The sequence below is a fragment of the Heloderma suspectum genome, chromosome 4, assembly GCF_057233095.1.
Source record: "Heloderma suspectum isolate Gila_16-S chromosome 4, 16-S_ref, whole genome shotgun sequence".
NCBI classification, from domain to species: Eukaryota; Metazoa; Chordata; class Lepidosauria; order Squamata; family Helodermatidae; genus Heloderma; species Heloderma suspectum.
In genome coordinates, this window is record NC_139461.1 from 71486749 (window position 1) to 71512149 (window position 25401).

Genomic DNA, 25401 nt, shown 5'->3' on the forward strand with positions numbered 1-25401 from the left:
TATGCCATCTCCCACATAGACACTAACTGTAATAATACAACAGTCTCATTTCAGGCCAAGATGTGTGAGAGATAGCCACTCATGACTGATCTTTTCAGGGAATAAAGCTGAAGAGCTAAGAGAGGTGACAATAAATAAATGTGTAATAATTCACACATTTAAAACTAGTAAGTCATTAGGGTCAGGTGGCATTCACTCAAGATTTCTTAAATAATTGTTGGCTAAAAGTATTTAAGATAACTAAAATTGGCCTCCTGATCAGAGATCTGGGAGATTGCCAATGTTTAAGGGGATCCAGGAAACTATAAACCTGTCAGCCTAACTTCAGCTCAAAGCAAATTGATGGAAAGCATTTTAAAGATACAATTGTCAAAATGAAAAGGATAGTAAACTTTGCTGAAGAAATATTGAAACTATATTTAAGCAGAAATAGATTAAGATTTCACATGAAAGAAAACTTGCATATGGTCAAGAGTCTGCTACAGATAATGAATTCCTTGTGACTTCCTGAGAATGAGGTAATACAAATTAGAGGAAGATAGCATTACTAACCACTAGATGGCAGTGTGCATATTTTAATAAGCAGCACATATATGTGCTCTTACATATTAACCATAAATTAGCATGGCACCAGATTAAAACGAACCAAGATATATGGATTTCTACTTGTCCCTTAAGAAAATAAATGCTATCTGTGTATCTCCATGAACTTCTGTATAGTTAATTCTCTCAGAACTACGAAATAAGAACTGAAAGAAAAAACATTTCACTGAAAATAATAATAATAATAATAATAATAGAAATTGAATTCTCAGATGTTAGGCATGCATTTATCCCATTTCTTATTTATTATGTTATAAATCAGGCACAACACAGTCTCAGCTAGTAAAGTGAGCTGTGAAATGGATGGTCCCCAGTTAAAACTCATCCCAGTAATAAGCTTGCTAGGGATCCCAAGGCAATTCACGATCCCTTATCCCTGGTGCCCATCAGCCCCACTCTGCCCATAGAAACCTCCACTGGTGCCCACCTGGATCCCTAACTCCAAATTAAAAAAAAAAAAAAAGAATTTAGATTTTTTAAACTGGGAAGCTAGCATGCTGAAAGTGAAGTCTCAGCCTCCAGCACCATGTTTATTTCCAAAAATGCCTCTGGCACCCTTGTGGAAATAAAATAGAAATACTGGATGGCTGCAGCCTGGTGCTTTGTTTTGAAGCATTCCCAGCCGTCCTGAAAAAAAAAGGTAAATCAGAGGGTAGGGGTAGGGGTGGGGTGGGGGGACAGGAAGTGTTTTGCTTGTGCTGTGTGTGTGTTTTGGAGCAGAAAACTGTGGATTCAAAGGAGTGGTCTTGTGTTTTGGAACTCAAACTCCACCTCTGACTTGTATTTAGATTCTTGGGCAAGTTACTTTTCTTTTAGCCTCACTAGTTTGTCTTCTTGGAAATGGGTGTTTTGTGACTGTTGACATCCATCATGGCATCCATTTTGAGAATGGGCAAGCTCCCCATGGCAGCCATTTTGTGAGAGCACTCACAACACCTTCTCAAAATTCCAAACGTGCCCATTAGCCCAAAAAGGACTCTTGTCTTAGCCTTAACTGCATTTCTGTAATACAGGGATATTAATACTGGCCTACCTTACCCAAGTGATGTAAAGATTAGTAAAATAATGTATGTGAAGTGCTCTGAACACTGTAAAGGGACATATAAATGCTAAACATTAAGTTGCAGGAATGGCACAAAATGAAGGGTGAAGAGTGCTTGACTGAACTTGAGCTGTTAACTGGCACATTAATTTTCATCATCCAACCGGTAAAAAAACCAAAAGAGAACTTCAGAGGTAGCCCAACAAAGGATGGCTGTTGTTTTGCTACTGAATCAATCCTGGATTTCCCCAGATCCTACACCAACTCTCAAGATTCCACCAGGCTCTACCCTCTGAATCTGTCGGGGAGTTGGCAGTAATTCTGAAATCAAAAGCTGCCAAGTCTTTTGGGAGTCAGAAATAAAATGTAAGATGCCTGTGGCTAGTAGAAACAAAACAGCGCAGTACATTATTAAAAACATACATATTTTGAGCTGCCAAACCTGGCCAATTTATATTCAAGACCTACAACATGCCCCACCCGCCCAGAAGAATGCTTTTAAATTATTTTAATACGCATTACTATGAGGAAGTGCATCTTTCCTACTGGAATATTTTGAGGCTGCAATCCTAAGCAAATGTGTCCCATTTTCTTCTGAGTAAGGATTGTACTCATGCAGTGCAATTACTGTGCAGAAACAGTGATTTTATATGTTTATGATGTTTATGATTTGTAATGTTTATATTCTGTGAGTGATGTTGAGATGTAACCAAGTAGGCCAGAAGCCATGGCTTTGCTGCTATGTATTGGGCATAAGACAATTGTGGCTACCTTCGTTACAGTTGCTATGGGAGGGAGGCTTCAAGCTGACAGTTTGAAAATGACTAGTGCAAAAAGCTGCTTTTGTTTGTATATGGATCAGGCAGATAGTAAAATACAATTGGATTGGTCAAGAAATGTAATCAGTGGCTAGAAGGCCCATATAGAACCACTGATTAGTCAATAAAAGAAGACCAATAGGTGAAAGCCCTAATAGGGCTAGGAGGGAATAAATGGTCAGTTAGTGGGTCAGTTGGTTGTTGGCTGTAAGAGGACCTGAAGACCAGAGCTGCTAGCTGCAGACAGCAGAGCTGAAAAAGGAGCAAGCTTTCCAGTCTGCAAGAACCATGTTGGAATAGGACCCAAAGACTGGAGTTGATGATGGAGGAAAACAAGAACCTGTGAGGTTGTGGTGCAGCTTGAAGCAGATCCCAGAACCCAGCACCAGAGGGCCTCAAGCAGAGGTTCAACCAGAAAGGGAACTTCAGCAAGTAGTAATTAAAACATCAGAATAATCCTAGAAGCCAGAAGTGGCAGAAAGAGCTTAAGGCAGAGAAAGACTACTGTACAGCATGTATTCCTGTTTGAGAGTGATTGGCTGGGGTGAAGGTTAGCAGAAACTAGTCTGAGGGAAATGGTATTGAAAGCTTATTTAGCTAGGGAAATCTCTCTTACATATTGGGAATAGTAACAGAGAGAGCAATCCTATGCTCCCTGCGTGAGCATCCGAGGAACAATAGGAATGTTTGGATTCCTCCTTCTGAGGTCGGGAATGGCATTCTGACCTCCGAAGGAGGAGTTGGAGATCTCCCCCTCTGCTCCCGCCATCTTGCAGCCACTGTGGAAAGAACCACACTGGCTGCCCTCTGAGGTAAAAAAATTGTTTTCATTTCATTTCTATACTGCCCAATAGTCGAAGCTCTCTGGGTGGTTCACAAAAATTCAAACCACAGAGTGCAACATAAAACAATATAAAATATAAAAGCTTAAGACCACAATATAACAAATCAACCAGAATAAAACCTGAATAAAAAAGCGACCTTGGAGGAGGAAGAAAGGGGGTGTTCTGGTGGGTAGGGAGGGGAGGAGACAGGTGAAGCCAAGATACGAGCTATCCTGAGCCTGTGCCAGCCTCCCTCCGTCCCCCTCTAAAGCGCCATCACTAGATGGGCTAGAAAGCAGGTCTTGTGAAATCTGCAGGATGGGAGGATGGGGAGGTGCAAGGGCATCGTTAAAGAGGGGTTCACCTGGGCACAGGCCCTGGATCTTTTCTGAGCTGTGCCCCGGATCTTTTGAGCTGTCCTATTTGCCATTTTTTTTTACATTTTCCCATTGACTTGCACTGGAAAATAGAAATGGCCATAACTTTTTTAGTTTGCATGATAAATACAGGAAATGTGGAGATCTGGTAGCCCCCATGGAGCTTATTGAACCTGACAAATTCCAGGCAGTTAGCTCCAGTGGTTTTTGTACTAGTCACGTACATTTTGGTATTTTCAAGAAAATCTGTCAAAGCAAAGAGCTATAATTTTTTTGTGCTTCCACATAAGTGCACAGAGTTGGGGACTTGGTAGCCCCTGTAGAGCTGACTGACTCTGCCAAATTTCAGACAGTTAGGCCCAGTGGCTTTTGTGCTAGTCACAGGTAAATTTTGCTTTTTTCAAGAAAATCTGTCAAAGTAAAGAGCTACAATTGTTTTGTGCTTCGACATAAGTGCATGGAATTTGGAGATCTGGCAGCCTCTCTGGAGCTGACTGAACCTAGCAAATTTCAGACAATTAGGTCCAGTGGCTTTTGCACTAGCCATGCATAAATTTTCCTTTTCTCAAAGACTAAAACAAAAAGTAAAAACTGTCAAGCCACACAGAGGATTAGAGATCTTAATCAGAAGGTGTTTAAGGTGACCATTGGGAGGTCACTATCCCTAATCTCTGGTGTAGGTTTTTTTTTGAGGTGCAAAAAACTCTCTCCCTCTACTTTTCTGCTCCTACATGCCCACTGTCGGGAACTTGCTTGCAATGAAATTTTGAAGAGGGAAATGGAAGGGAAGAAAGAGTTCCATGTGAAATACTGGTATTTCACACAACATCTGATTTCACTGCCCCAAACTGGAATCTCTGACTTCTGCAGAAATTTAGTAGCTTCAGTACAGCAAAGGATCCAATCAGCCTCCACAAACTTCTTTCTCTCCCTCCACTTTAATTTCTCCTAAATAGCTGTAGGACTTGAATTATCCGAAAGGGAGAGTTAGGACTATGTGGAGTCATGATCAAGGAACTGTTGAGGCTTTTAAATATTCTAGAGGTTTTTTTTAAAAGCTAGAAAAAGCCCCTAGCCACCTCACCTCATAAAGTTAATTTACGTACGTGTAATCCTTACAAACCCTCCACAGCCTCCTAAGTTCCTCTGAAGTACTACCTCTCTGAAAGGAGCCTAGGGAATCCTCTCTGCTCCCCACCCCCACACACATTTCCAATCACCATTCTTCTTTTCTTCTTCCCTCCACTATCCTGTTTTTTTTCTTTCTCTTCTTTGTTCCACCCAGAGCATATCTTGGGGGAATTCTTAAAGAGAATTCTTTTCCATGGTCAAGAGAAGTTCTGAACTGCATTTGACTTTATACAAACAGACAAGAGGGTTGGTTTTTCTCCTTCTCCTCACTCAAGTCTTTGAGAAAAGTGGGTTCACATAGAGAAACAAATCTGGGGCTGTTTTCTTTGTCGGTTGCCACTATCCAGCAATAGGAAGGGCTGTAGCTCAGTGGTAGAGCACCTGCTTGGCATGCAGAAGGTCCCAGGTTCAATCCCCAGCATGGCCAGGTAGGGCTAGGAAAGAATCCTGCCTGAAACCCTGGACAGCCGCTGCTGCCAGTCAGTGTCAACAGTACTGGGCTAGATGGACCCAGGGTCTGACTCAGTATAAGGCAGCTTCCTATGTTTCTATGAACAGAAAGCTTTAATAAAAAACAGGAGGTTTTGGTTTGTTTTTTAAGTGGAGGGGAGATAAATGCTGCTCATTTATACAAGCCTATGTATGCCTTCTCAGAAGCCCCATTATGTTTAATGAGGCTTACCCTCAGGAGAGTGTGCATAGGATTCCAGCACAAGCTACTTTTGCAGATTAGTTTGCACCATGATGTTCTGCATGTTTACTCAGAAATAAGTCCCGAGTTGTGAGCATGGTACTGCAGGCTTAATACCCAATTCTGTCTAATGAATTGACTGCCCTTTCAACTCAACCCTATCCATGTTTTGTCATTTGTGGGTATGGGCTTTTTTTTTTTTGGCATGTACTCTAGCTTCAGTGGTAAGGGAAAGGCACTTTGTGCACGCTCAGAGTTTCTCCATAACTTAGCCCTAGTTCTGAAAACAGACTCATTGGCTGAATCCTGGTGAAGTCTTGGCACAAATGAAATTATGGGGAGGAAGATACAATGAGAGCTTGTGCACAACAAGGAGGAGGTAGAGGAGAGTTGCACAAACAAGACATCTGTTTTGATGAAGAGTTGCTGGAGGATGGTAGGATGAGGAGGGATGGTTGCATGGAGGGGAATAGAATTGGTAGGGGGAGAATGTAAGTGCTCAGTGGTGAAAGAAAAGCATTCTGCATATGCCCAGAGGCACTCTGTATTTAAGAATGTAAGAAGAGTCATGCTGCATCAAACCAAGGTCCAACTAGTCTAGCATTCTATTCACACAGCGGCCAACCGAATGCCCACGGGAAACCCACAAACAGAATGTGAGTGCAATATCACCTTCCCACCCATGTTCCCCTGCTACTAACATTGGTGAAATGTAAATAAATTCTAGTAATTCTAAATTACAATGCATGTATATCCTTCAGAAACTTTGCAGGTTTCTTGCGTGGGAGACACCTCTAATGACCTGTGCATTTTCATACAAATATACCCAAAAACTATTGGGAAGGAGATGAAGTGAAGGGAAAGCAAATCACTTCCTCCTCCAAATTGGAGAACTCCCCTTCCACATGAACTGCTGCACCTATCCTTCTGAAACTTTGCTGGTTTCTTACTTAGGGACACCTCTAGGCTGTCTGTAATTTTCAGAACAATGGTCCACAAGGAATGTAGAGAGGGAAGTATGTCCTCTTTTGGAGACCTCAAAATGTCAAGGCCACCCTTGCACAAAATCCCTTGTGGCTATCATTCTGAAGTTTGGCAGGCATCATCTCCCCTGATGGGGCAATGAATCCTGAAATTTTTATCCAATTCTTCCAAGTAATAACAATGTTATTGGCAGTTCCTTTTAAAAGAAAATCAAAATACAAACCCTACACCTATTTTTCTGACATTGGGCAGGTGTAATCCCCTTCTAGGGGGCTACTATGCTTGAAATTACCATCTAGTTCTGACCAAGAGAAAAACGTTACTTTTTTTTCTAATTTCCCATGGTAGTAAACAGGAAGCAGAAAGACTCCTTTTTCCAAACCTTGACTCAAGTTTGGTGCTGAGCTGAAGTGGACTGACTATAAATTGGCCTGAGCAGAAGCAGGATGCTTTCCAAAATGCTGAATCGGGCTCTGATTTGAAGTGAGGTGGGGGGTCAGTGCACACTTCTTATGTATGTATGTATGTATGTTTGTATGTAAGTAATCTATGCACACATGTAAGCACACCGCATGCACACACACATATACACACACATATTAGAGGTCCGCTTAGACACAGATATGCAAATTTGTGTTATGGGCCTGTGCCCCGGATCTTTTAAGAACCTAGCAACACCCCTGGGGAGGTGAAGATCACCTCTGCTGCTCCTCCTGCCCTGCACTGGCTGATTGGACATCTCTGAGTTTGGAGGCTTCCAATCACTGAGGGCTCAGTTGATAAGATTGTGCCCTAAGCATATTTAACCTAAGCATTATACATTGAAAAGCAAACCTGATTACTTTAGATAAATAATTCCCTTATACAATTCTTAGTTTCGTTCATTGTATATGGCCAGATTTCTTTGTTCACCTGCAAATAAAGACAAGTAAAAGGAGTCTCTCTGCTTAAATTCAACTTATGTTGTATCTTCCCTATGTACCATATAATGTTTATATCCTAATGTACTATTCTATATATTTTACTTCACATATCTTAATCTATTGCATCATATATCATAATCTGTATATTTTAATTTACAGATTTATATTTTTATATTTATATTTTTATCTTGGTGATTTTAAAGTACTTTATTTATTTCAGTCCATATACTGTAATTAAATTACATTAAATGTTAAACCTGACCATTTTTGGTGTATCTTTGTTCCTTGAATGGGTCTGTGACTGTATAATAAACTTTGATTGATGGTTCATCTTATAAACTTGTGTCTCGTGGTGGTGTCAACCCCATGCCTATGCCATAGAAACCAAGCCACTTTCCATAAGGTACAGAGGGATTATTTTGGTAGCGGCGCTTAAATGTTTTATCGTTAATGCAGCATTCCCCCTGTGAGGTCAGTCTCAGAACTTTATTAAACACTGTGGTATAGAGTTTCATAAACTCAAGCCTCAAAGATTTGAAAAGGGAACATAGGTGGGGTAGCCATGTTGTTCCTTTATGCATACTTACTTTGAAGTAAGAATCTTTAAACTCAATTAGATTTTCATGTAAATGTGATTAGGGTTGGACTGTTAGGGACTCTTAAGATTTACGATGTTTTTTTTGAGTATCACATGATCTGCATTTTTGTTTGCATCATTTCTAGTTACCTAGGTATGTTCCTTTAAGTCAGGTACATTTTCTGTGCTGATACTTAACTCATCCCCATTCATTGACTAATATTAAAATCCAGTTTATATTGCCACAGTAACATCTCAGCAAAATTCTACATGGCATCATCAAATGCACTGAATGATAATAGCAGGCTTTGGAAAAGAGGAACAGCTTAAGTTAACATAAAAATATCTTAGCCATCAGCAATTATAGGAAAGAATATAAATTAGAAAATGAAAAATAAATGGGATTTGGATAAAATATTATGGGCACAATGACATGTATATATTTATAGTCTGCTGGAGCGCAGCAGTAGCAATTTTAGATGATGTTCCCAGAACCCCTAGATGGAGTAAGAGTCTGCACACTTGAGTATTTGTCTGAGTTTTTTTTAATCTTGCAAGATTTGAAGATGATTTGCAAATTAAAGATAAAGATGTTTCCATAGAAGAAGGAAAAATGTTAGATTATGTGATGGACACAAAAATAAGCGTAGAAGATGAAGCAAATCAAAGAACAAAATATTCTGAGAATAGGATGGCACTACACTCTATCTTAAAATAAATTACTATTGGTGATATTGTACTCTAAGGGTGAAGCGAGACGTAACATTTTAAGCATGGTGGAACTCTGAACAGGAATGCTGCAGATCTCCAATGTCTTGCCATTATGTCACTTACATGAAGCATATATAAGGACACATTCCTATTAAGATGTATTAGTTGAATGTCAATCCATTTTTGCCTATACATGCAATTATGTGGTAGCACTACAATGAGGAGGCCTCCAAATCAGTTTGTCTAACTCTTGCTTTGCATTAGTATTTTTTAGGAACACACATGGGGCTTAAAATTTTTCAAAATACTTTGGCATTTGCCCTAAATTTCTGCACACTTGAAATGCAGCTAAATGAGAGATTCGCAGTACAATCCTATGCATGTCTACTCAGAAATAAGTCTGAGTACACATGCATATCTGAGGCTTCAGTTATATGCAAACTTACCTGGACGTAAGTCCCATTGAAATCAATGGGGCTACTTCTGAGTAGCCATGTATAGGTTTGTATTGCACATATGGAATTGGTTTCAGAAGTATTGGCTACACAGCCACACTGGAACTTCATTTTGGCATCATAGTTTGATGCTCCAACTGCCAGATTTTGGGGGGGGGGGGGTTTGGTTTTTTTGCTGCAAGCTTGATGATATAATAGCCACTGATGTGAGGTTGGCCCAGAGTGCGATGTGTTTAAAAATATCTGAAGTGAATATATCTTTAGTAGCACTTGCATTTAATTTACAGATGTGAATCATTGTGCATTAGACAGGGAGGGATATATGGCTAATATAAAGAAATGGGCAGAAGAGAAAGAGGCCCAAAGGCATGTAAGAAATTGGAGCTGACTAGCCTACATGCCTCTGAGATCTGATTATCTGAACTGAGCAGAAGGATGAGAAAGAGAAGGATTAGAGTTGGGGCAAACATGGAAGATAACAAGGTTGCCCTCACATATTCCATTCCTTGTGAAAACAGCTATATTGTTCTGGAGATGAGACTGCGCAAAAAGTATTTCATTCAAAAGAAAACAGAAGAGAAAAACAACTGAAACCCCCAAGGTGCCAAATTAAAAACCAACAGAGATATGAACTCCTGGTTTGTCTGCTCCAATTAAACCCCATATTAGAATCATCAGCCTGGATTTACATTCAAGGCTTTCAACTGCCAACTATTTTTTCTGATCTATGGAAATTAGCAGTCTTTGCTTTTTCTACAAGCCAGCACTGCAGAATAATCACGCTACACATTGAGCAAAGCCCACCAAGGATGGAAGCAGTTTTCCCGCTGTACAATAATGTCTAAATATATAATGGAGTTTTGATTATGGTATGTTATGTTCAGCCTCTGCTGCTGTAGCCCAGTAAGGGTCAACTTGAGATTTAATATTACTAAGTGCCATATATATATATATATATATATATATAATGAAAAATTTCAGACTGAGGAAGACTGAACAATATTTCTGGAAATCTGAAATGCTGACAATCATGTAGAGGTTTCGAGAATCACAGCTGGCACTTAGTCCTCCCAATTTTGGACGTAATTCAATTGTTCATGTTTGTATTATCTCAGCACCTAAAACAGGGGATTCCCACGGTCATCTACTAAAGTTTCAACACATGTTTCCATACCCATGAATGGCATCTATTTGCTTGCTTCCTTGCCTCCCCCATCCATTAAAGTGGAGAGATTCATGACTAAGTTCAGATACTTCAGTAAAATTATTATGAGTTTGTTAGGACTGTGTACTTTCCAGACCTCAGAATCCAAAGAGGTTCTTACGCCCCCAACAATTCTCTTCTGCGCTGCCAATTGCATTGTGCAAGCAGACCCACCACGTGCACAATGGCGATTTAGTGCTTCCGGGGCAACCCGAAACGAGTGGAAATGCTTGTTCTAGAAGGAGGCAGGTTGGTGGCACTCACATAAGGGAGTTCTGCCAACCAGCCTCTTTCCCAAAATTAGTGTTTCCACTCGTTTGAGGGCTTCCCCTATAAAGTGCTAAATCTCCCTTGTGTAAGCAGTAGGTACCACTTGTGCAACAGAATTGTCAGGACCCATCACTTGCAGAAGGGAATTGCTGGGATGGAAAGGAATCGGCAGGGGTGTAAGCATCCCGTTGGATTCTTCCCCTCTTGTTATATTTATATCTATATAGTAGCTAACATTGTCTATGAGACTTATTTGTCATATGTATAGTGCCAGAAGTGTTCACGGTGCATTACAGAGTTCCATAGGCAAAAAACAGATAGCTCCCTGCTCTCAAGAACCCTATAATTTAAAATAAAAAATGGGGGAAATAAGTAACAGAGGAAGTGGGAGGGAGAGACAAGGTTAGGAAGGGATGAATGTAAATGTGCTTACATGCACGTAGAATATGGGTATAGCTGAGAATGAGTATTAAAGAAACTCAAAGGCCTTGTGGAAAAGCTGGGTTCTAAGGAAGGTTTTGAAGGATTTATATAAGAAAGAGATACCACTATGTACACGGTAACGGAGGGAGTTCCATGCATGCCAGCAACAATGGAGAATGACAGAAGTAGAGAGACCTTTGAGTGGTTGAGTGTGGTCGAGTTATAGCTATGGAGGTCACAGGCAGGGGTATTGTGAGAAAAAAAGGTAAGAAGATAGCAGGGAGCTTTAAAAGGTAAGGACAAGAAGTTTTTATTATTATTAATGACATTGTTATTATGTCTTTCCTTTAAGCTGCTTGGGGTGATATGCATCTCTCTCCCCTCCCACCCCTCATTTTACCCTCACACCCATCCTATGGTATAGGTTAGGCTGAACGATGGACTGGAACAAAGTTATGAAGGTAGCTTCATGGCTCAGTGAGGATTTGAACTCAGGTCACCCAGGTCCTAGTCCAATACTCTAACCATTACACCACACTAGTTTCCAATTGGCATTGGATACAGAAAGAGATGTGGTGGTGAAGATAATAGCAGGGGAGATAGTGAAGGAACTGGATTAAGGGGGCATGTGGAAGGATGAGTAAAGCAGAGGGCCATCTCATGAAGAGATACCGAAGGAGAAAAATGAAGGAGGGATGTGAGGAGGAGGGATAGGCTGAGGTAAAGAGGTATCAAGGCAAGTAAGTTCAGTTTTGCCACTGAAGAAGATGGCAAGGTCCTGAATAGAAAATGAGGAGGAGGCAAAGGAACAGACATTAGTAAATCATCAAAGATAGAGGACAGACACTGGGATTGTTAGAATGGGTGTGGAGCACAGGGATGTTGTAATGTTGCTTGATCAAATAAGTAACAGATGAGAAAGACTGTATTAATTTATAGTCAACCAGATATTTTGATTTACTTGAAGGGCACTCAGCAATTCCAGAACATAAAAATAATGAATGGAGGAAGTAAACCAGCGCTCAGAATTAGTAGGGGAGACAATTCTGTGGAACAATAGGGCAAATAATAAAGAGCTGAGGTTAGGTAGGAGCTGAAGGTGGAAACCGTGGAGTCTAGGGAGTGGGCAGAACTGATGGAGGCAATAAGAGGAGACAATACTTCTGAAACAGTCATTGGAAGGTGCGAAAGACGGAAAGGGGGAAACGTGGAGAGACAGAAAGGGAGAAATGTGAACCCCCCTGCAAAGAGAAAGATGGTTGAAGAGGGAGAGTTCTAAAGCAGAAAGTGCCAAAACAGAACCATTTGCATAGTACACAAAATGAAGAGTGGTCATGGTTGTGAATTGGAGTGTCAGTCTAGAGTCACAGGCCAAAGGAGGATATTAAGGAGATTTTTTCAGCATGAATGTTGAAATAAACAAGAAACGAGATGGGAAAGCAGAACACTCCAACTTGGAAAGTCCTTTGTTTCTTGGCTGGCAAGGGGCTACTGAAGACAATGCAGAGCCACATCCATAAGCAGCCCAATATCAATGGAATGTAGGTAGGCACGAAAAGGGATTTCATAATCTGTAAGTAAATGGAGAACACCTACTTCAAGGGTATGCAATCTGGTGCCCTACAGATGCTTGGACTGCATCTCTCATCAGCCCCAGCCAGCATGGCCCATGATCAGGGAGTATGGGACTTGTAGTCCAAAATACCTGGAGGGCACCAAGTCACCAACTCGTGACCTACTTCGACAGTCTGTACATTTGTCATCAGTATGCTGAGAATCCTCTCCCAGAATCTTGAAGATATGAATGGAAAACACGTTGTGACCCAACCTGGGTTTATAAAAGAAGTTATAGTGTAGTAAAAGGAAGCAGCTAAGGTACTAAGTGTCTTAATATTGCCTGCTGAGAAATTCTTTTCCTCCAAAATACTCCAAAGCAATGGAATTCAATCAAAAACTTTAGTGCTTCCTAATACTTAGGCTGCAATCCTGTGTCAAGATTTGTGAACATAAAGCCTTTTACAAGCAGTTGAGCTTATATACAGAATAGGACAATGGACTTTACAAATAATCCTTACCATGTGATTGGTTGCACTGGCGAGTAAGTTTGTAAAATCCAGTCTACTGTGCCACAGCAACATCACAACTAGAGATGCAAGACAAACTAGAACAGTGAGCTAGTGTATCAATAGTGCTGTGATCGCCAGATGTAGCATACTTGTACAGTGTAAAGTTATGCAGCATGAGCAACAGCTGTGGCAGAGTCATGGCTGGGGAAAGCCGGAAGAGACTGCACTGGAAATAACTCAACTGCACACTACCATAAAGGTCTTTTATTAATCCCACAGGTACCTTACATTCCTGATATATAATTTCAACCTGCTATAATAGGATTGCTGCTGATATGCTTCATAGCAGGGCAGAGTTGTGTCATTTGCCTCCTAATAAGATGTGGCTCTACTTAACATAAACCAATATGCAATAGATCAGTGCACTGATACAACTGGGGTGCTAAAGAACAATAGAGGAGCTTAGTGGGTGCCAGATACAGCAGCTTTGCTGAAGAGAACAGGCTTCACCTAGGGATGGACCAATATGTGATCTGCATGATCACCCAGATTCTCCAAACATCACCTTGAAGCACATCTCGTCTCATTTCCAGCATTCAATTGCTCTCTCTCTCTTTTTTGCTTCATTTGAAGGGGAAAGTGCACAGTTCCAATGGGAAAAATGCACATTTTGTAAAAACCATACAAAAATGTGCACTTTCCCCCCCATCGAGTAAAGTGTGAAAGTGCACATTTTTTTGAGCGTGAGCACAAGTTCATGAATGGGCAAGCATTTCTGAGAACATGCTCTCCTGCTTGCATTCAAGTTTGACACTGCTAACGGGACATGTTTGCGTGATCTGTGAGCATAAATGAAATTCTTGTTCATCTCTAGCTTCACCTTTCTTTGCATCCTCTGTTCTCTAATAGCATCTACAGAGTGAGAGCATTGCCTCTTTAATTATAGAGACAGACAGGCAGAAGATCACTGGATTCAGGCTTCCAGTATGCCAATACTAAACACTGAGGCATGGGATGTGCATTGCAGGGTCTCTTTGTTATCAGGAAGTTCTCATATCCCACTTTAGAAGTAGAGCCAAAAGAAGGAGACCCTTCTCCAGTGATTCCCAGGGACATATCCTTCAGATCTGTACAGTGATCTTAACTGGGATCAACCTACCACATCTATGAAAAATGATCACATGCCACCGATGCCATGTAAAAAAAACAGGAGCTGTTTTGCTCCAATAATATGTAAACTATTATATAAAACCCGTAAAACAATTGTATACTGCTTATAATTTAAGAAGCATGTAGCATTCTTAAGGATGGCTTATATACTGAGATATTTACAGAGAAAAACCTAATAATTTTGTTTACCATTTTAATGATGAAAATTTTGAATGCAAAAATTAATATCTGTTTGTTACTGTAAAAGCTTAAAATAAATTCCACCCAGCTACACAAGATAATCTTAGAGGTAAAATGAACAAATCTAATAGTGTTAAGAAACAAAACCTGTGGGGTGGGAAAGGGGGAGAACACCTTTTGATTTTATGGTACATCTCATAATATTGATAAGGGAAAAGTACTTTTCAGAAGATGCACTTAAAAAACTCCGCCCTCTCCTACCACCATCTGCATGCAAACATTTAAACTTTTAAGTCTAATTAGCAGTAGTGGGATATCATGCTCTCTGGAGAGCCAGGTGTTCTTATCAGCATCTCCTGAACATGTGTTAAAAAAAAAATTCCCATTTGCATTTCAACTGGGGAACAAACACAACTCTACAGTGGAAGATTAATGATGGTAATTCGAATTAACCACTGGCACACTTACAGTTGCATTTCTTCTGTACGAATCTAAGCTTGCATGCTGTCCTGTAGGTGGATAAACGGATGCGATCCAGATCTTGAGCCCCTAATGATAGAGAAGTAAACATATGTTATGATAGTTACAATTTGTGCATGTATCTCACACACAGATGAGAGAAAGAAGTGTTCTCTTGGACATTTTCAAGTTTGACTTTTCTAACTAGAGAGAATGCAAAGTTAAAAATAGTTTAGCAAAGGAAAATAATAAGCCTTCTATATCTTCCATGCTGAAAAACAATCTGATCAAACTACAGGCTGAAAAAACAAAATGTCTGAGCTCCAATACCAGGGGAAACTTTGTTTAATTTTAATATTTAAGTTAGAATAATAGAATATTAGGGTTGGAAGGGGCCTATAAGACCATTGAGTCCAACCCCCCTGCTCAATGTAGGAATCCAAGTCAGAGCATCCCTGACAGATGGCTGTCCAGCCTCATCTTGAATGCCTCCAGTGTGGGAGAGCCCACCACCTCCCTGGGTAATTGGTTCCATTGTCGTATTGCTCTAACAGTCAGAAAGTTTTTCCTGATGTTCAGCCAGATCTGGCTTCCTGTCACTTGAGCCCATGATTCCATGTCCTGCACTCTGGGATGACTGAGAAGAGATCCTGGCCTTCCTCTCTGTGACAACCTTTCAAGTATTTGAAGAACACTATCATATCTCCCCTCAATCTTCTCTTCTCAAGACTAAACATGCCCAGTTCTTTCAGTCTCTCCTTATAGGGCTTTGTTTCCAGTCCCCTGATCATCTTTGTTGCCCTCCTCTGAACCCTCTCCAATTTGTCTGCATCCTTCTTAAAGTGTGGTGCCCAGAACTGGACACAGTACTCCAGATGAGGCCTAACCAGTGCTGAGTAGAGGGGAACTAGTACTTCCCGGGATTTGGAAGCTATGCTTCTATTAATGTAACTTAAAAGTGTGCAGTAAATATCCTCAGCTGATTAGTCATTTCAGAATAAGATATTGCACTGCTGGAGGGGGGTTTGTAGAATGACTTCCATGCCACCTCCTTCCCTTGGCAGCACCCAGAGCCTCACGAAAAGGGTCTCCTGAATGGTTTGGGAACCCTCCTGAATTCTGCATTTCTCAGTTCTAAGAGAGCACGGCATTCTAGGCCTCTTTCAGCACAGAGAAAGGGACTCAGGAGATGCTGAAAGGAGCAATTCCTCCTAGCGCTGGCAGAATCAGGCACCTCCTCTGAGCATCTCTCACTGTTCCCATCCTCCCAGCACTGGACAAGTCTCTGGCTTTGCACGCATCCACATCCCCACTGTTATTTCTGATCTGTGATTGGAGATAACAGTGGGGATTTCTCCAATGTAAAAGGCCATCTATTAACCAATGAAATGTCAACATTTGATTAGTCAATTGACCAGCAAATAAACCCTGTTTTCAGATATTAGGGAGCTATTACACCTTAAACAAGATCAAAACAGAACCTAAAATGCTCCAAATGTATGGGGACGGAATCTCTGTTCCTTGCTTTCATTCCAAGAGTAATCAGTAGAAGTATAAGAGGCAACATTGCCAAGACCCTCTGTGCCCTGTTGTCTCATAAAAATGGGAAATGGGGATACTAGACTGCAGTGGTTTCACTCCTATTTGGATGGATGGCTCCAGAAGGTGGGGCTTGGGACATATTGCTATACCCTGTGGACTGGATGAGTGCTAAGAAACTGGAATTCAATACAGACAAGACTGAGGTGGTGTTAGTAGGTGATTTTTCTGACTGGATGCAAGGTGTTCAGCCTATTCTGGATTGGGTTGCACTTCCCCTGAAAGAGCAGGTTTATAGCTTGGGGGTTCTGCTGGAGTCATCATTGTCATTTGAGGCTGAAGTGGCCTCAGTAGCACAGAGTGCTTGGGGCCGAGCCATTCCCCTATCTGGACAGGGATAACCTGGCTTCTGTAGTCTAAACCTCCAGATTAGATTCCTGCAATGTGCTCTATCTACATGGGGTTGCCTTTGAAGACAGTTCAGAAACTGCAGCTTGTGCAAAATGCAGTGGTCAGATTTATAGTGGGGACCAGAAGGGCTAAGCATACAATACTGGCCCGCTTGCACTGGCTGCTTGTCCATTTCTGAGTCCAATTAAAGGTGCTGATTTTAACCTATAAGTGCCTCTATACCCGACAGAGTGTCTCTCCTAGTATGAACCTACCCATACAACATCTGAGGCGTTCCTCTGAGGGCCTTCTCTGAGAGAGGTTCAGAGGACAGCAACAAGGGAGTGGGCCATTTTGGTCGCAGCCCTTGGATTGTGGAATGCTTTCCCAAAAGATGTCCACCTGGTGCCAACACTGTCATCTTTTCGGCACCAGGTCCAGGCTTTCCTCTAATCCCAAGCATTTGATGGAACATCATGGTCTTCTTAATTCAATTGTTTTATTAGGTCTTGGGATTGAACTGTTAATTGCATTTAGCTGTTTTAAATGTTTTGTATGTTTTAATCTCTGTTGTAAGAGATTTACACTTTGTCTAATTCTGAGAAAGAATCAATTTAAACAAAATTGATCTTCTAATCAATTTAAACAAAAACAACAACAGTGGCAAAGGTTACTCAGCATTCCTTAAAGAAGCCTCTTGTACTCAGTTAATTAAAGAACAACAAGTAGGCCTACACCTCCTTTTTATTAAGCTAAACTTAGAAATTTGTAATATTTCTGTTATAGCACTGCTTTCCAGGTGTGAGCAGAGACTTTAGACAGCCAGATTGAGCAATTACATCTGTGGGGGAAATATGCACAGTTGAACTGAATGAAGGTGGAAAGCATTATATTTAGCTGATTTGCATGACCCTATAAAAACATAAAGTCCTCGTAAAGAGCCTTTCCAAGAAAAATACACATAACCCTTTGTATAATTCTAAATACACTAGGGAGATTTAGGAAGTTTTGATTGGTTGATATCCTCATGATAAAAAGATCACAGGATGTATATGTCACAATCCTCCAGGAAACAAATCATAACAAATGAGAGAAGACAAATCAAGGCGAAATGTATGTGTATTTGTGTGTGAAAATATGAACTGAGAGACTGTTAAAGGATCTGAAAAGTAAGTATTATTTGTAAAGTTAAAATGTTATCTCTGTTTTGGCATTATGATTAGATTACAGAGAATGAATACTTATGGACCTGAAATCTGAATCTTCCATGACAGGACAGAAAAGAAGCAGCATTATTACTTCCCTGCCCCAGTAGTACTCATTATACTTTTGCTAACTTTTCTTCTTTCCCTTTCCCATCTGCCAAGTACTCTTGACTAGATTGTTTTACCAACTGGCTGCTTGAATAGCGATGTGCATACAAACAAAACTCAAGCTCTCCAAATTCCATTTCAAGCTCTTTCCGTTTTGTGTCCATATCAAATTGCAATCTTTGTTTGGGGGTTTTTGCATGAAAACTTGTGCATATTTTTGTGCTTCTTTTTCCAAATGTATGCTTCAATTGTGCACATCTTTGAAATGTATACATTCTTCTCCCATTATTAAAGTGTGTTCATGTACATTTTTCAAAAGTACACATTTTTCATGTGCATTTTCAAATCTGTGCAAGCTGTTGAATCCATTTTGGGGGTCCGTGAATCACAATGCAAGCTTGGAAATGTATGGACTTCAACCACAGATTGCATTTGAGTCCATGTTCCGTTTGGGAGGTGCAAACTGGGTAAATCCTGATCAAAAATGAACTGAAACAAATTTCTCATAAATCCTTATGTTTGAATACTATCTGTTCCTGGCAAATGCTCCGCTGAACTATTTAATGTCTCATCCTAAGACATTTTCATTTCCCCAAAAGATGGTTTTATCCTTAAGAGACTAGGAACTTCTTCCGTTCATTGGTCATATTGCTGAGCACTTGAGAAAACCCATTTCAGTGGGCCCAGCTATTTCTCTCATTTTACATGACTAACCTTGCACAATACTTACATTGTCCTGTTCTTTTCTTTAAAAAAAAATTTCTATTCATATCAGATTATGTTTTACTACAGTCCTATGCTTGCATTATTTAATCTCAAGGGACTCTTATTAAATATATTTTAAAGTAGAAGTTCTCGAGTGTCTTTTGATGGTGGACTTATTGACATTTTCCCTCCTCATTTCACTCAGACAGCAATAATGTAATTGCATTGTCACCTTGCTAATGGTACATATACAAGATCATATCCTCTTACTTGGTATTAATTGGACCTTGGGCAATAAGGGATAAGCAATATGCATTATTGATCTTCAGTATGTACCCAAAGGCTATGGATCCCTGAAGAGAGCTGAACAGCACCCTTTAAAAAATTGGTACAGCTATGCTATAAAGAAGAGTAAGAGCCTCTATTTTGAAAAAGGTGGCAGGACAAAAACTGAGAAGAAAAATGGCAACTAGGAGTTGCAGTCCAGCTCCTTGGAAGTGGGAACCTGCCTTTTTTGGGGTGGGAGGAACAGATATTGCTGATACTGATCAGTCAGTGCCATATCCTTTTTTGTTTGGTACTTTGTATATAACAATGGGAACAACTTTTCTAGACTTCGGCTTCCATGTTGTTAGCAGACTGGGTGATCTCTCTACCAAATTCCAGAATTTGTTTTCTAAGATGGAACTCTGAGGCATTCTTCATGTCCTTAGGGATGTAATTAGGTAAAGAATTAGGCAAGGAAAAGCTTGATAGTAGCTGCAAGAGAATATCTAGTTTGGCCCTAACTGGGGGTAAATCTGACAAGGCCATTTCTACACAACTACTTTTGTTTAACAACCCGTTAACAGGCTTAAACTCCTGCTCTGTTCTCAGTGGGAAAATAAGGTGAGGAGGAGGCAGAAGCATTGAATCCAAGGATATGCATGTTGCTATTACCTGAACTGTTTGTACAGTCACCTTAGGAAAATGCAGCAGTATAGAAGCACCTAAGAGAGAAGTGAGAAAGCTATCTTGCTGTGCCTCTGTAAGGATCAGAGCCACTGAAGACTGACAAACAAATATTTTTCTTTCTTGCACTTGAAGGAATGGAGAAGGGATGTAGCACCCCTATTGAGCTGATGCTACTTTAGCATTGCCACAAATTTGCCTCATTTGCCAAGTAAACACAAACACACAGGCACAGAAAGGTAAAGCTGAGGTATTTTTCCTTGTTTTTTCTTCACAATATTTTGTGATACTTCAAGGATATGTATGCAGGTGGTCATTGACTGTCAATAGTTTTCAGTCTGAGAACCACTGCTTTAAAGAGCTGCTATAATTATATTTTGCCATTTTGTTAAAATAAGACTATACAAATATGATCTTTTGTATTAATCTTGGTTTGAGTCTTGGACTCTAGCATGTTTATTTGCAGGACTAACCCAGGGCTGGATCTACATGGCAACAAATGTGAAGTGCTTTCATGTTTAAATGTGGATTTTCATGAAACTGGCTTTGGTCCATCAGAAGCACATAAAATAAAAAATGTGGTGTAAACACAACTTTAAAATCAGCCTTTCACAGGTCAAACTGCACTTTAATCTGTCTTACTTTGAGGTGGAATGGCGCTAGTAGAAGTGAACGTCATCAACCCCATAGATGCTGCTCAGCCAATGAGAGAGGTTTCCTCCCCGCCTCTCTCCATGCTCCACTGCTCAGGGAAGTTTAATGGAAGAAATAAGTCAGATAGTTTATCCTTCACCTCTTCCACCCGCATCCACCAACTGTGAACTATTGAAGCCCAGGGATATTGAAGCCTGGGCAATATTGAAGCCCAGGGACAGAATGATGGGCGGGCAGACAAGAGGTGCCTTGGTCCTGCACAAAGGGAAAGGGCTGGAATTGCCCCCTCTGCTAGTGCTCTGGAGTTAGCAGTGGTGGCTACTCCTGCTGCTGCCTCCACTTCCCTGACTGGAACTAAGCCTCCTCCACCTCACAAACACGCAGGAAAATCACACACACAGAGGGGACTATTCTGAAGGGGAGACATGAAAGAATCAGAGGATGCTATTTTTGTGAACCGCCCAGAGAGCTTTGGCTAGGGGGCGGTATAGAAATATAATAAATGAATGAATGAAATGAATGCTATTTGTGAAAGAAAAAAGCAAACTGCTGCATTACTCTGAAGGGTTGACCCAGTGTGATTCCATGATTGGGGAGGCTTGTTCCCAGCCCTGTCTATGCTCCCTTGCTCCACTGGCTGCCCTTTCTCCTCCCTGCTCTGTATATTCCTTAACTGTAGGTGTACTGCACAACTACAAAGTTCAGCTGTATTGCCACTGCAAAATAGCGGCTGGCTGCCCTTTCTCCTTCTGCTCTGCGACCACCTATCCAAAGCAAGGCAGGAGAAGCATGGAGGGGATCATTCTCTCCACGCTCCTCTTGCCCTGCTTTTTCTGCTGGACAGCCGATTACGGCTGTCTAGCTGCAGGAGCATGGAGTGGGGAAGGAGGCTGCTGTAGGACACATAGGATGTGTCATACAGGCAGCTACACTCTCCCCGACCTGGAACGCCCCCAGCCATGTCCCTTTCCGGCTGCTCTGCACTCCTCTTGTGAGCGCGGAGGATGGGGCTGTTTCGTGCTGCCTCCAAGGCAGCGTGGAAGTGGGGGGAGGTTGGTTCTCCAGGAACCAACCTCGGAGTACAGGCTCCGAGGTCGGTTCCTGGATAACAGCATATCCTATTGCCGTCTAGCTGCTATCTAGCAGCCACAGGATTACTCCCTAAGTTAACTAAGTATATGGGACAAGTTAGTTATGACATAAATCCCACAGATGTCAATCAGAATTAAGTTCAAATAATTTACAGTGCAATCCTAGGTGGGGCTGGTGGGGGTGCAAAGCGTCAGATCATCTGCCACTTCCAGGTGTGGAGGGAGGGTGGACTCACCTTCCTCTGTGCCACACAGTTTAGTTTTTACTTTATTTTCCACACATTGTTTCCAGTGGGGAATGCCCTGCTTGGGGTCTTCTGCCACCTACTGCAGATGGTAACACCGTTGGCAGTAGATTTATGCCCACAAAGCTAATGTGGGCATAACTTTGGCCTCCAGGGTGGATACCTCCTGAGAGCTCCTCTTTACCAGTGGATGGAGACTTCACCCAGATTCCTCATCCCTCAGACAGCTGCCCAAGAAGGTTGGGTATTCTGTCCATCTGGATCCAAACCCCTTGGACACTGATTTAAACTGAGCACTGTCAGCTTCAGTTACTTATAGTTCTTACTGCTAGAAAGAAAAGGTAGCATTACCCTGTAAAGTGACTGATCTACTGGCACTGGATTCAAACTAGGTTACCTAACAGTCTGTGGTGTGGACTACTTGGAATGATAAAGAGACAGTGATCCAGCTTCACTTTTCTCATAATAGGAGCTAGTTTGGGACACTAGTTTGGAACATTTGGTTTTGATTTGAAAGAGCTGTATATAAATCCCACAAATTAGCTTCAATTGCTCATCTGTGAAATGGAAATAATAATGTTCAACTTCACACGTCTGATACAAAACATGATTGGAGAATTTACAAAATTTTGTGAAGTAAGATTACAACAGTTAGCACATTTAGTTGAAATTAAGTTACACAGAAATCAACAAGGTTTTCCAAATATGTATGTTTAAGATCAGGGTATGAAACTAGATATGCTCAATTGCAAGCTAAATTATATTAACATTAAATTATATTAATGTTTTAACCTGAGGTGTAAAAGGGAGAAGAATTTATATTGGTACCAGAAAACATTCATCTCAGAAAACATTTCTATTCAAGACCACGTTACAATATTTAAATTAAGAACCCGAAAACTGAGATATTTTAGTAAAGTCAGGATGATTTCAGGATAGTGTTACTTAGGACGCAATCCTATGCATGCTGGCTGGGGAATGCTGAGAGTTGTAGGCCTTTTTTCTGTCTAAACATGCATAGGATTGCACCCTTAGTGAGTGATAGTGGTTTTGATGGTTCACGTTTCTTTTCTCTTCAAGGAATATATTTGTATGATTATGGATATGTTTGCCTTGGATATTTTAGCAGTAACTGATACAGTAGAAAAACTAGCTTGTAAGTAATCCACAGAGCCACAAAAAGACATCAGGGCAACTAAGTATACCTTTTTGCAACTTGCCTCATACTTGAAGCATTTTTAAACTCCTGTTATGTAGAGCAAGCTGCCTACAGCCCAAGGCACAAATCCATGCAATATTTACTAAAGTTATATTCTGTCTTGTTGGTCTTTTGCAAGAAAGCATTCATCTGCCAGAAAAACTAAAAAATGCCACAGCACTTACGCATTTCTGCAAACAGCTGCCTCCTTTCTGCCATGGTAGTTCCTCTTTTCCCACAGTCTTCAATCATTCTACGGGACAAAAATATTAAGCTTCACTATCATTCGTAAGCTGAACACAATTGCAAAAATGTTTGAAATGTTCCAGTGTAGTGTTTTTCCCTATTATATATCCAAAGAGGACTGGGAAGATATTCTGTAAACAATGTATGCTTTGGATTTTTGTCCTCAAGCATCTAATTTCTTCTACCATTCTCTCCTCTGAAGACCAATGCTTAGTTCTGTTTGAAAATATCAGTGCAAACCTTTTAAATACTATGCTGTCATTTTGCTCATGGCACAGTTTGCTTTAAAATGGAGTGGCAACTCCTTTTTATAGTCAGTCACTGTAACGTTCTAAATTTATGTTATCCCTACAAGGCTTTTGTTTAACCATAGGTTTGTATCGATTTTACACAGGCATGATTTCTGCATTATAAAAATGTGCAAAACTATGAAAACTGCATGGGTTTGAAGAACAAGAAGTTTCCTTGCTGCAACTGTTATACCAAAAACTATTAGAGACAGAAATAATTATGTTGACATATGGTAGTCACATTGAAACTTAAGGAAACATGAACAGTATAGTAGAATGCAGCTGGCTTCAGCTTTCAGGGTTGTCATATCCAGGAAAAATCCATGTGATATCCAATTTGAGCCTAACATTTTCATGCTTATGCCTTCCAGATACACGCCTGTACAGAGACAGTATGTTTGATACTACAGGTATGCAAACTTAATTCTAATGCAAAATGGATGATGCTCCACTTGTTTTAGTGAAGACATTTCTCCTGACCTGAAAAGGGCTGGTGAAGAGGAGGTTACATTACTGTATTGGATGAAAACATATTTGCAAAGTTACCAACTTCAGCAATCCTTGCAGTTAATAGCTGAAATGAAGAAAGGTTACTGCAGAGCCCTCCTTGCCTTAATGGATTTACAGCTGCATTGTGACTCCCTCGTTGCATTTCTTCTAAAAAACATTTCTCTAGTAGCAGGTCTTTCTCAGCTATACCTTTAAGCATTTCAGCTCTAATCTTTGGCAATATCATAAAATTGTTGCCTGCTCTTTCCTAAGGCTACTAATAATTGCAGTGCATATGTAGTATTTGTTTGTACTTTATCTAGATGAACTACTTATGGTTTTAGTGAAAAAGAGCTAGTAATTCACACCAAGTGTGATCATTCAATAACTGTCTCTTCGGGTTTTGTTTTTCAAACATCTGCATTACAAAATTCAAATTTCGTCTTGATGATTCATCTTTCCTATCAAAATGCTATCTTAATATAGAAAAAAAAAAACCCAGCAGGTTCTTTTTAGCCACATTCTTCCATTTCTTCAATTAGTTTTAAAGTTGGAACTGAAAATACTGCTTTGACCTAACTCTGTTGTTGGTAATAACAGCTGCTTTTGTTTTTATTTCACTGTAACAACACATCAAACCAGATGTGACACAAGAGATCCATGATCGAATCTCTTTCTTATTTATTTATTTATTTATTGCTGTATCATTTTACTTTAAAGCAGCTGTGGCAGGGAGGGTGAGTTTTTACTGAAGCAGTGGTGTTGTGGTGGAGGTGGTGGGTAAGTAATAGGAATTGTTTAATCCTTCCTTCATACTATTTTCCCAATCCAAATTACCCCCAAACTGCTTTTACCCCATCAGGAAAAAAACAAGTTCCTTATCATGACTGCATTTCCCCCACCCCACCATGGCCAATAGCAATTTCGGAGGTCAATGTAGATCATGAAAATAAGGGAGGAGGGAGCTAACCTCCCCACCCCCGGCTATGGTGCTCCAATCAAGGTCAAAGCCCACAACTGCAGCTTTAAAGTGTGGGAGCATGTCAAGAGACCCAATTACAGGTCTGCATCGCTGGTCCAATGTTAAAAATATGGTAGTAGAACATATAAGATTGGAAACCTGGAGGAGAGTGCGAGTCTAAAAGGATTTCATATGTAATATAAACTTAAAATCAGATTAATACAAAATAAAGAAACAACAACCAGAAAACACACTACAATAGGGAAAAGAAAATGTATGCTTGGATAATATCCTGTTCCAGAAAATTGCAAATAAAGTCAAATTTTCAATGAACTTATTCACGGTTTGGTCTGTTGTCCATTAGTTAATCCTCTATACTCTATTAGCCAGTCATTTCATTAATCAAATGTAAAATATTAGT

General features: G+C 40.5%; 1 protein-coding gene across 12 annotated transcripts in view; it reads right to left on the reverse strand.

Annotated features, from left to right (window-relative positions):
* Window positions 1–25401, reverse strand: part of DTNA (dystrobrevin alpha) — a 223494-nt gene that overhangs the window by 102346 nt on the left and 95747 nt on the right. For all 12 annotated transcript variants that reach the window (XM_084849615.1, XM_084849612.1, XM_084849616.1 and 9 more), the window contains exons 2-3: window positions 23180–23247; window positions 14918–14998 (exon numbers count right to left, since the gene is read on the reverse strand). In XM_084849615.1, coding sequence (XP_084705741.1) covers window positions 14918–14998; window positions 23180–23246 — 148 coding nt within the window. In that variant the 5' untranslated portion in view covers window position 23247. The remainder of the gene's footprint in view (window positions 1–14917; window positions 14999–23179; window positions 23248–25401) is intronic.